The sequence below is a fragment of the Xenopus tropicalis genome, chromosome 8 (assembly GCF_000004195.4).
Source record: "Xenopus tropicalis strain Nigerian chromosome 8, UCB_Xtro_10.0, whole genome shotgun sequence".
NCBI lineage: Eukaryota > Metazoa > Chordata > Amphibia > Anura > Pipidae > Xenopus > Xenopus tropicalis.
The window spans coordinates 75,876,491-75,889,209 of NC_030684.2; the positions used below are offsets into that span (position 1 = coordinate 75,876,491).

Below are 12,719 nucleotides of genomic sequence, written 5' to 3' on the forward strand. Positions count from 1 at the left end.
CACACCCACTTCAAACCACACCTATTTTATCACAATGGTGGTAGCACAGCAAAATCCCAAATGCTTGGTCCTTACTGTGGGGATATCAACCATCATTCATATGTGAAAGAATTATGTCATATTAAGATATACCCTTAAATTCCATATGCCTCCTCCTCCCTTGTGGATAGCAGAGCAACGCCCAGTACATAATTACACACCTTAGGAACCATTTAATGGCTATTTACAACTGCTAACAAACTCCCACAACTAACCCCTGCCAGGTTCACCTCCCACAAGCAGCATAGGGCAAGCAGAGTATGGCACACACAGGCAGCACTCTGCCTTTCCTATGCTGTCTGTGTGTGCCATACTCTGCCTGTCCTACCCTTCCTGTGTGTGCCATACTCTGCCTGTCCTACCCTGCCTGTGTGTGCCATACTCTGCCTTCTCTATGCTGCCTCTGTGTGCCATACTCTGCCTGCCCTACCCTGCCTGTGTGTGCCATACTCTGCCTGTCCTACCCTGCCTGTGTGTGCCATACTCTGCCTGCCCTACCCTTCCTGTGTGTGCCATACCCTCCCTGACCTATGCTGCCTGTGTGTGCCATACTCTACCTGCCCTATGCTGGCTGTATGTGCCATACTCTGCCTACAGTACCTATGTCTGAGGTGTGAAGAAGTGAACAATGGGGGTGATTACAGTCTGAGCCTGAGGTGTGAACACTGCAGGGGGTGAACAATGCAGGTATTAAAAGGTGTGAACAACACAGGGGATTACATTTTTAAACAATACAGAGGGATTACAGCCTGAATCTGAGGTGAGAACCATGCAGGGGGCCAGTTAATCTCAGTACTGATACCATTTAATGCTTACTCAAAGGTAAGCCATCAAAGCAGCCAGACAGGTGGGGGGCCACACAGAGGGGGCTTGCGGGCCGCCAGTTGGACAGCACTGCTGTAGCTGATTCTCAGTTGTCCAAATTCTAAGGATTCACCAGAGAAAGTACAGGTATGGGACCTGTTATCCAGAATGCTCAGGACCTGGTTACTATTGGCAACTGCACAATTTAGCACCTACTGTATGTTCATAAATTAGTCCTTAATATATGGGTATGTAGGTATTTTACTTGCATTTCAGTTACACCAACTTTATTGGTTAAGCGCTATTTAGGAGTCAGAAACCATATATGTGTATAGGCTGCATGATACCAGCTTAGTGTGTACTAGTATATAAAGAAAGAAGATAAAGTTTTCATTTTGCCAGAGGCTCAATGGTCATCTTAACCCACACATAAAATGCATATGATATTTAGTCTTTAGTGGTTGCAGAGCTAGTAACAGGTTTAGACAGCTAATTCCAGGGTTTTCGCTCAGCAACTCTCTTTCAGAGTGATAGTGTCAGTGATGCTAGGGTTAACTGTGCAAGTTGTACATATTGAGTTAGGGTGTATGATATGGTTTCCACCCAGCCAGTAATTTACCAGCCTAGCCGGTATAACACCTGCCAAGGCTGGGACTGGTATTACAAATTTATTGGCAATGTAGATAGTTAGATAGATATAGGTATAGATATTTGCATTTTATTACATTCACATACACAGTGCTCAACTTTTTTGGAGAAAAAGTTCCATATTGGTTAGTTAGAGAGAGGCTAAAACAAGCCCAAGAACCCTTCTCAAATGCAAGACAAGTACTGAAAGTATTCACATGCCTCCTGCTAAACACAAACTTCTTCATTAAAACCAAAAAGAATCATGGGCAGAGACATGTTTTGGCCAACATTTATTTAGAACTGCTGGTTTAATAGCACAGATACAACCTAATAGTTCAGAGCCATATACATTATCCAACCTTGCATATAACAATTTGATCTCATCAGTGGAAAATATTGAAACATGTGTAAGTTTACATTAATTTTTCTATTTGAGTTTAGATCCCCTTAAGAAAATTAGCATGCAGCCAGTCTGAAAATGTTCTGCTTTCTCCAGAACACTGTGGAAGGACAAGTGAACCTTACATTTCTTTGTGCTAAGTAAGCCTGCCTCACACAGCAGGAACTCGAATCCAGGGCAAGATGGAAAAGCAGAGGTACAGATGGCCTCCACAACACTGAGTCTGGTCCTGGGGTCAAGGATATTGCAAAGAAGGCTTCTCAAACAGATAGAGGTGCAGTCTTGAGAAAGTGATCTGCTCCTTAAATGTAGTCTGCTGTTAGTTTAACAAGGATGCCCCTGAAATCAGCCCTTTTATAAAATTAACATTGCAGTGGAATATAAATCGATGCCCCATGCATGAAAATACGTATCCTCCCATTTTGTACAAGAGCTTTAAAAATATAATCAATTAGCAGTTCCATGGACTAGTGCTTACACCTAGAGTGCAATATAAGTGGACGCTACTATCCAAAACTGTAACTTCTTTGAGTCCTATTATTATTATTGTATAAATATTATTAGTAACACCCACAAATAATATTTTCTGCTACAAAAAAAAATGAATGTACTGCTCTCTTTCTGAAATAAAATTCTTAATTAACAAGATTATTAAAGAGGTAATTCACCTTTAAATTAACTTTAAGTATGACATAGGCAATAATATTCAATTGGTTTTCATTTGTTATTTTTTGTTGTTATTCAGCTATTTAGGTTTATGTTCAGCAACTGGAATTTCAACAGCTATTTGTTTGCTAGGGTCTTGTTTACATTAGCAACCAGGCAGTGGGATAAATGAGAGACCAGAATATGAATAGGACAGGGCCTGAATAAAAAGATAAGGAATAAAACGTAATACTAGGAACAAAAACAGAGTAACAGTTTTGTAGCTGCTGGGGTCAGTGACCCCTATTTGAAAGCTGGAAAGATGTAACAGAGGAAATAAATAAGAAATAAATCATGATTACCAATTGCAAAGGTGCTAGGAATAGGACATTCTATAACATATTAAAAGTTAAAATAAAGGTGAAGCACCCCTTTTATTCTTTCTGTAGCATCACCACTGGAGATGAAACCCACCTTATAGGGCCAGAGAGATGCAGAAGGTCAGAACACAAGTAAGACACAGGAAGCAAGAAGCAAGTCTGGGGATAGGCAAATAACAGTAAACAATACAGCATAACGAATTAAATAGGTCTTGTGGCATAAAAATTAAGGGTGTATATGAGAAACCAAAACAATAAAAAGCTCAAATGTGTAGAATCAGTAGTGCACATCAGTGGTAAAGTATAAGAACATGCCCACATGGGACACAACAGGTATTCACTACCCAGTGTAAATCTTTTACTCCAGAAGAAGCATAAAGATCGGCTCTAAATTGCAACAAACACAATTATGCTGACATGCTGAAAAAGTATAGTACATTATGGGCATGTACTTTCAGATCATTGATAAAAGAGCCCAAATGCACTATGTTGTTTTGCCATTCAGGCAAAGATGTGTATGAAAACAACAACCACAGTGAAAGAGATGGAAAATATTTTTTTAAAAACTGTATGTTGCTATCTTTAAATAACCTTTATCAGGAGTTTGTAATGCTGAGTCACATGTTTCTCCGCCCTAGAAATGCAGGGATAAAAACTTTAGGATCCAAGTAAAACCATACCTATAAACAGTCACACCCAAGGGAGTCAGATGAATGTGTGCTTCACACCCTAGTGAGACATGCTTTGTCAAGCTTTTTCTAAATAATGAGCCAAAATAGAGATACAAACCAAGTCTCCTCCCACTAGCCCAGCCTTTCATATATATATGCTGTAAGGCTGTAATTTCTGTAGGGAAAACACAGTGGCAGTGTCTCCTAGTCTACAGGATGAGTGGGGTTGGTCCTCCGGGGACCTTCCTGGTCTTGGTCATGAGTCTCAGCCTCTGCAGTAAGTGAAACAGATATTTTCTGATATGGGAGGGCTTGTGGTATGATAGTGCCATAATGAGAGCTTTGCCTAACTTAAAGGACAAGTCAACCCAGAATATAATTTTTGCCTAATAAAAGAAAACAAAATTGTAAGCAACTTTGCAATATAGATTCACTACATATTTATAAGGGTTTTTGAGTTATTTGTACATATAATTGGTATTAACAGCAGTGTTTGTCTGTCCTTTCTACTATCTGCCCTGGTGGCTCTGACTGACAGCCCTGCCTTGCTGGAGGAGACTGCCAGTTGCAACATTATTTAAAAAGTAACAACTAGCAGTTCAGCAAATGCTGCTTTCAATAGCAATTACATTTACAAATAACTTTTAAAGCACTGCAAATATTTTAAAAAGTTGCTTAGAATTATGTTTTCTTTAATTAGGCAAAAACTTTTGGGGTTGATGTGTCCTTTAAACATGTCTATATTTTACTAAAGCCTTATATATGGAAATACAGCAAGGCACATTAAATAATCATGGTAGCAATCATTCGGAAGCTTAAATAATTTTTAATCATAAAACCAATCAAATGTGAAACCACTGACTGGTTGCACCATTGTAAATGTGTTGCAGTACTGCCCACCAGTTCATTAATTAGATTTTCTTCTGAATGGAACACATATGGGCTCATTTCTAAACTATGTTTAAAAATGTTAATAGCTGATTTATTAGCCCAGTATTAATAAATGACCCCCATAATGATTTACATACCAGAGGAACTGGATACTTACATGAAAGGAAATTTCATTGGGCCATTTGGGTAATTTGTATATGTACCTGGGCACATTTGTATTTAGATAGAACGGAAGATTTGCAAGGGGTGGTTCACATTTACGTTTAAGTTTTATAGTTTCAAATGGGGATCATTGACCCCAGCAGCCAAAAAACTGTTGCTCTGTCAAGCTAAATTGTTATTGCTCTTGTTACTTTTTATTACTTATTTTTCTATTCGGGTCCTCTCTTACTCATATCACTGTCTCTCATTCAAACCACTCCCTAGTTGCTAAGGTAATTTGAACCCTAGCAACCAGATTACTGATGCAGTTCCAAACTGGAGAGCTGGTGAACAAAAAAAAAAAAAAAAAACAGCAAATTGTCTCAGAATATTTCTCTCTATACTATACGAATATTAGTCTCTATACTAAAAGTTAACTCAAAGGTGAACAACCTCTTTAAGAACTCCTTGTTGAGTCAGCTGTCCCCTTTTTAGAGGATAAATGCAGTAGTTCGGCTACAGCTGTTGGACTATCACTGGGGGTTATTTAGAAAGTTGCAGCACATATTTTTTCAGCAAATGGTTGTTTTGTGCATGTTCTCCCCTAAACTAAATTTTGCATTATCCGTCTTGCCTTTGTTTTTTTGTGAATTGCAGTGAGATGCAAATTGTGTACCAACATTTACAAATGAGATTGTGGATTGCCTGAGCCTCTCTGCATGTTTATTGTGCATGAATATAGCCCCAATTTTCACTTTGCGAATATAAATTTGCAATTTGTGAAATCAGTTTAGCGAACATTTTATCCGCCACCAAAGTTGTGGCGTAACTTGGACGCAGTGTGTGCACATAAATATTTGCAGTTTGTGAATATGCCATGTTTAAAAAGCTTTCGCACTGCAAATACAAATTTGTAATTATTGTTGCACATTAAATGCACCGGTCTTGTCCAGCTTTATAAATATAAACATGGGCAGGGAAAATATGTTCACTGTTTGAATAATTTTGCACTGCGCAAATTTTATAAATGACCCCCACTGTCTCGTATAATTATAGATTTTAGATGGAGTTACAATATTACTTAAATGTCTGTAAAATTTTATTACAATATATAAATTGTATTAGTCCAGTAACTAAACTTATCAAATGAGCCTAAAGCTGGGGACTGCTGGTTGGACACAAGTGTTATATCCTATTATTTTAAGTTATTCATATTATGCATATTAAGAACCCATATTTTTCTCAGTACTGTACAACAGAGGGGCATATACATCAAACAAAGAAATAAGATGCATATAGTTACTGAATTAAGAGGTAAAGAGGGCCCTGCTTGTTAAAGCTTACTATCTACTGTTAAAGGAGAAGCTGCACTTTATTCCTTATATTAAATGTCGTAACTAACATATTGTTATAATTAGCTCCCTGAAACATCAGTAACTGATGATTAAAATGATACTATTGTACATAAGAACTAATAAAAAGAGAAGGAACCTAAGAATAATGGAATATTTGTCAATTTTATTGCAAATAAAAAGATAATCGTAAACTGCTTTGGAAATTGCAATAATTGCTGACCTATTTTAAACAATGTGAAACAGCTCAGTACTGGTTAATGGTCATTCAGTTCATTTACTATCTTCTAGTAATATAACAATGGGCCAGTGTCATTGTCATTATAACAGTTGTAATGTACCTTTACATTTATAGGTGCCGGAACCGGGAAATATTGCAGAGATCCTAAACAAACACTGACTGGTTCGTCTGGTATGTCATTGGCAATCAGAGCTATTTTAAGATTTCTCTATTCTCTGAGGGGTACTCACTGCATGGCCAGATGGCAGACTATCTGCCACCTCTTTGTTCACCCACATTTTCTCTGTACTTATTTCTCCTTATCTTTTTAGCGAGTTGGAAGTTTATTATTACATAACTGCATTATAACATTGCAGGTATATGAGGGGTTTGCAGCTTTAAAATCGGTTAGATGGGGGATGCAGGCTTATAGAGGGGGTGGTGGGTTTAAGATACTTTGTAAATTTTGTATGGAAGTCATGCCATTTGTTAGGTGGGTTTTTCATAGCTCTGCCCCATGGCATGCAATACTCTGATGTTATAATGTAACATAATATGTATGTGTATTTTTCTTTTCTGCCTTACCTTCATATAACATCCTTACAGATCCCTTAGCAATAATTCCTGTGTGTGACGGAACTCCGGGATACATACAGATTAGCAGTTACTCTGGTAAGAACGTTTTCCTCTCTGATAGGGGGTAAAAAAAATCACCACTCCTTTTGTCTGTCTCACTTTACAACCAAAACAACAGAATATTGTTTTTTTGTAAATGAGTATACTCAGAGCTCTTATTTTTGCATTACTTTGTGGGGAATTATTGGAGTAGGGGGAGTTCTACGCTCCAGTACTGTCTGTCAGTTTTTATATGAAATAATGTACCTAAAATATTAATAGTTTATTTTTGTTTAAACTACAATGAATAATTGTCTTTCTTGTTACATATTCTTCTGGAATGAATTCCATTTAATAGAATTTGCCTCAAGTCAAGTCAGCAGTGGTTCATCCATGGGATCTAGTAGTGGATCCAGTTTTGGTGCCAGTGGAGGAACTGGGGGAAGCTCAGGAGGGGGATCTGCATCTTGGGTTCAAGCTTCTGGAGGAGGCAGTGCTCAGTCCTCTGGCTCCCAATCATCTATGCATGGCAGTCAGTTTGTTTCTGGCGGAGGAGGTTCCTACCAATCTGGAAGCTCTGGATCTGCTGGAGGAGGAGGAGGTTCCTACCAATCTGGAAGCTCTGGATCTGCTGGAGGAGGAGGTTCCTACCAATCTGGAAGCTCTGGATCTGCTGGAGGAGGAGGAGGTTCCTACCAATCTGGAAGCTCTGGATCTGCTGGAGGAGGTTTCTACCAATCTGGAAGTTCTGGATCTGCTGCTGGAGGAGGTTTCTACCAATCTGGAAGCTCTGGATCTGCTGGAGGAGGAAGTTTCTACCAATCTGGAAGCTCTGGATCTTCTGGAGGAGGTTCCTACCAATCTGGAAGCTCTGGGTCTGCTGGAGGAGGTTCCTACCAATCTGGAAGCTCTGGATCTGCTGTAGGAGGTGGTTCCTATCAATCTGGAAGCTCTGGATCTGCTGGAGGAGGAGGTTTCTACCAATCGGGAAGCTCTGGGTCTGCTGGAGGAGGTTCCTACCAATTTGGAAGCTCATCATCTGGTAGTGCTTCAGGAGGAAGCTCTGTGATACTTGAAGTAATTAGAGGTAGTGGACATGGAGGAGGAGTAATAGCCAGCGGTGGACATGGAGGAAGTGGAGTAATAGTCAGTGGTGGACATGGAGGAAGTGGAGTAATAACCAGTGGTGGACATGGAGGAGGAGGAACAATAGTTATTGGTGGACTTGGAGGAGGTGGAGCTGCTGTTGGAGGTGGAGGAGGGGGAGGTGGATATGGAGGAGTAAGAGGAGGACAACAAGTGGGACAACAAAGCTCTGTTAGTGTTGGGAGTGGCCTTTCTAATCCAATTATCCTTCCAGGTAAAGTATAAAAAACATTGTACTTTATTGTACACTTTATGAACTGCATAAGTGTATTCATTTAGTTCTCAGCAAAACAAGGGTTTAGACACTGAAACATATGCATGCCATGGAATAATTGTCTTTCTAGTATGACCAAAGTGCATGCTCAGTTTACATAATAAAGCTCATTAACTAACTGTAATGTGCAAAGCATAAAAATGGATACAAATTGGGATATTTTCTAGTCTCACTGAGGCCACTTGCTAAATTGCATGTGTCTCAACTTCCTTATGATTTACCAATAAACATTAGCACCTGCTATGAAAGCTTTAGCTCAAGCAAAAATGACACCATTTCTGGTGTGCAGCATCAAAAACAGCATTAGTGTCTATTTTACTAGAAGAAAGTTATTTTCTTGTGCAAGAGCACAAGCAAGGTTTAAAGTATCTGTACTAAATCTTGCAGGATTTTAATAGTGCCATATATTGCACTTTGCATTTGAGTTAATTTATTATCCATCAATTATCTCATATAACTTTTATGTGTTTCAAAAATCTCAAATAAATTACAGGAGGGAAAACACTCGATGACATTCCAGTGTCACCCGGATGTAAAAACAGACCAGGTAAGAGATATTTTCAGTAACCATATGTTCCCCAGAAAAGTTCTCTTTCTACTCTTTACTGTAACGGTGCAGACGTTGCCTGTGTACCCCTGAAATACATCTACATCTCTGACACAACAAATATGCACTGAATTTCTGGTGTTTGGTAGCAAGCAAAAGTAAAAGATGAATGCCAAACACATCCTGATCTAGTGCATGAACTATAACTCTGCGAGCCTTTATGGTTTTTTTTTAACTGATGCACATGAGTACATAACAGACCTTTATATCAGTGATAGAATGTACTGATGTGCTTAATGAAATGCAACTAAAAACTGAACTTTAGGTAGCTCCTGGCAGTGGAATGAAATATAGTGACTTTATGCACCATAACCTTTTCTATTTACTACTTTAGGTAATGAATAGGAAAAATACATGTATGCTAATTCCAACATTTGGCTGTGCTTCTTTAAAAAGTGCAAATAATCATTCTATCTTTCTTTTATATATTTTTATAATTTTTTATTTAAATCATCATTATCATCTCAGGTGGGAACATTCATGGCCATGGTAGACCTGGAGGTGGTGGAGGCATTTCACAGTTTCAAGGACAAGGACCTCAAGGACAGGATTCAGTGATTATTGGAGCTATCAACAATCCACCACGAGGTGGAGGAGGGTCAGCAGGTGGCGGGAGCATTATTAGTGGAGGCTCTTCATCAAGTTATTCTCAGAGTCAAGGACAGAGTCAAGGGCAAGGTTCAATCATTTATGGATCTATCAACAATCCACCACCACGAGGTGGAGGTGGATCAGCAGGAAGCGGAAGCATTGTTGGTGGGAGCTCTTCATCAAGTTATTCACATGGTCAAGGACAGAGTCAAGGGCAAGGTTCAATCATTTATGGAGCTATCAACAATCCACCACCTGCCAGAGGAGGGGGTGGGTCAGCAGGAGGATATATTTCTAGCGGTGGAACTGGGTCATCTTCAGGTAATTATTGTAGGACTCTTGGCTGCATGTCTTAACATACATCAAACATTATGTGAGATATATATCACAAACCAATGACATTATCATTCAGTAGAAGAAATTCTGATTGACAGTGTTTCTGCATCCAAAACACTCTCCGCTCAAATTTTATACAATGAAAGAACAGTAAATGGAGATTAAATTTGAAGAAGAACAAGAACATTTTTTTCCTTTACTTAAAGAACCACACAGGTGAATTTTTATTTGCATAAATCCCCAGCAGCCAATCAAATAACTCATACATATCTCTAGGACCTTCCAACAAACCAATAAAACACCATGTATATGTAGTCATCATTCCCTCTAAACAACTTTTTTCACTGATGTTATAACTACATATTGTATGAGGTAATGAGAGAGATGCTCAATTGTTATTCCTCCCTTTTAGAAATGAGCTTATTCAGTTGGCTTATGTCTATATTCTCAATCTCCAGAAATAAGTATTTTTCTACACAAGCATACCTAATTCCATATATTGAAAGGAAACCTTGATCATCATCTCTTTACACAAGTTTCACATCCCACCTTAAACTTACACAATAATGCAAACTCCCTTACCTGGTTTCATTGTTAAGTGATGGATTCTGGGACTTGAAGTCCTTTGCTTTCCATAGTGGGTGGTGCACACACCTACATACTGGGATCCCCTGGAATAACCAAGTCAAGCCCGCTTTACTAAACAGTATGTATGGACCTAACATAACCTGTTAGTGTTGGCAAAGCTGCTTCAAATGCACCTGGAAGGCAAATTTGTTTGGTGAAACTTGTTCATGTAGTATTTTGAGACAAATGTTTTTTTTCCATAACTGCCAAAAAATTCTATTACATTTTATTAATACATTGATCCCAAAAGGCATCCGTGTTTATGTGTCACTAAATAATCCTTTTTATTTGCAGGTTCTTCACATTCAGGAGCAAAATTTCCCCAGTCTGGCCGATAGAATCAAAATTGAAACAAAGATACTAAATTGAAAAGGTATTTGTGCCTACGTGGCAGCAGAAAGGCATGCTGGATTACTATGTAATGAAAAAGTATTTGTCATTGCATTATATTTCTCTAAAAATAAAAGTGTTCTTAAAAATTGCTTTCATTCAAAAACCTTACTAGAAAAGCCCATCTGTTCCATGTTGCTTTCCCAGGCTGTGCACTAGTGCAGCTGGGACTGTAAAATGGCAGCCAGTAAGAAGCTAGTCAGATGTGACAGGGAACTGCATTTAATCTTTTCCCATGTAATGACAGAGCTGTGACTGTGCACATCTTACAGTACTTCTGGGCAAGACCTGATTCTTTTAGGCTAGAATCCAATAGTGGGACCTAGGGTATTCCAGATAAGGATTTTTGGATCTGTGGATCACTATACAAATACTTTTTAAAATTGTAATTATTTACAGCCTGAATCTGAGGTGTGAACAATACAGCAGACCAGTTAATCTCAGTACTGATACCATTTAAAGTTTACACAAAGGTAAGCAGCCAAACAGGTGGGGGGGCTGCGAGCTGAATCAATAGAACTCCCCCATACATAATGTACAACACATAAGTATGTATAAAGCCACAAACACATATGTATATAACACAAATAATGGCACCCAAGATAAGCAATTTCTTACTCACAGCAGCCAAACAGTTGGGGGGGGGGCACACAGAGGGGGGCTGCGAGCTGGATGTGGGCTGCGGGCCACCAGCTGGACAGCACTGGTCTACATGATGAGTGATTCTAAAAAATGCAATATGTCCCTTTGAAGAGGGTTCTTTTGTAGAATACAAGGTATAGAAGAATAGTCCTGGGTCAAGGGACTTTGATGCTGATTATACACAGGGGCACTGCTGCCATGAGGTAAGTTAGGTGCAGCAAAAAGCTGCTCATGGTAACTTAAAGGGCAAATTTTCCAGTTATTAAACCAGAGATTCCTCTCTTCTAGTGCAAAGAGAGCAATTAAGCTTTCTGCACTAGCATACGCCCCCCACCCCCCAGATCCTTTCCGTTGCCAGAAAGGTAAGTGCTGGGGGGCGTTGCAGGACCAGCCTCAGGGCATAGAGTGTCTGTGGGTAAATGCACAATTATATAACCAAGGAATTATTACCAGCTTCTGTATGCACAACAGTATTTTCCAGGTCACACAGACTAATAGCATTGTTTCTCTCTCTTACAGGGCAATTTTCTGCTTTATCTGCAACTGCAGCAAGTGTCCAAAAGTTTTTAACTGTGCCAAGGATATTATATCTACACTGTTCTCTGTTTTACCAGATCCTGTTTTTAAGATCCTTTTGGAAAAAAAGTGCTACAAAAGAAAGGCGAAATGTTTTCAATCTAAATTAGCTGCTTTAGGTTCATTTATAGTAATTTCATACTTAAAGAGTTCCATAGAGATGGGACATATATATATTGCGGCAAGAATTTTGATTTATACCATACCATACCATACCAATCTATACCAGTTGCGCTGCAGAATAATGGCAAACTCCTGCTGCTGGGGGATACTGCTGCTTGTCATTTAGCAGCTAGAGAGCAGCAGATAAGGGAATCCCTGCCCTGAGTATGAGTCATTTTTTATTCAAAACACAATCATACCAGAATAAAAAGGCTATTTTAATTTGGCTCATCCCAGTTCAACATATCCACTTGAATGAGAACATCAATATTTCCCATATTGCTCGTTTTAACATCTTAGCAAATAAATGATTTGGATAAAGTTTAAATTTTGTGATCACCGTCTAATAAACATCTTTATAAAATTATTTTTTTTGTTTTATCTTTGGTCTTAAAAACATATATAATAAAAGAATGAGAAAAAGAATGCTGGTTATCTCTATCTGGGGCCCTAGTATTATCTTTTATGTATATAGCACGGCCATTTTACATAGTGTGTTACAAAGATCATCAGTGCTTGATCCAGTTACATATCTAGGGTCTAGCCAAATGGGAGGAATCCACTGTGACCCTTGCTCCAT

General features: G+C 38.8%; 1 protein-coding gene across 8 annotated transcripts; it reads left to right on the forward strand.

The window, feature by feature from the left end:
* The first annotated feature begins 3,741 nt into the window (after positions 1–3,741).
* Positions 3,742–12,506, forward strand: LOC100492398 (loricrin). 8 transcript variants are annotated; one of them, XM_031891231.1, is made up of 9 exons: positions 3,742–3,846; positions 6,309–6,365; positions 6,780–6,845; positions 7,147–7,515; positions 7,633–8,148; positions 8,702–8,755; positions 9,284–9,727; positions 10,664–10,742; positions 11,921–12,506. In XM_031891231.1, exons 1-8 carry the CDS (start codon positions 3,786–3,788, stop codon positions 10,705–10,707), a joined length of 1,611 nt encoding a protein of 536 aa, XP_031747091.1. In that variant the 5' UTR covers positions 3,742–3,785; the 3' UTR covers positions 10,708–10,742; positions 11,921–12,506. The 8 variants fall into 8 exon arrangements, with proteins under 8 accessions (XP_031747091.1, XP_031747093.1, XP_031747087.1 ...); XM_031891233.1 differs by having other exon boundaries at positions 7,756–8,148; XM_031891227.1 differs by having other exon boundaries at positions 7,147–7,431; positions 7,474–8,148.
* The last annotated feature ends 213 nt before the right edge of the window (positions 12,507–12,719 follow it).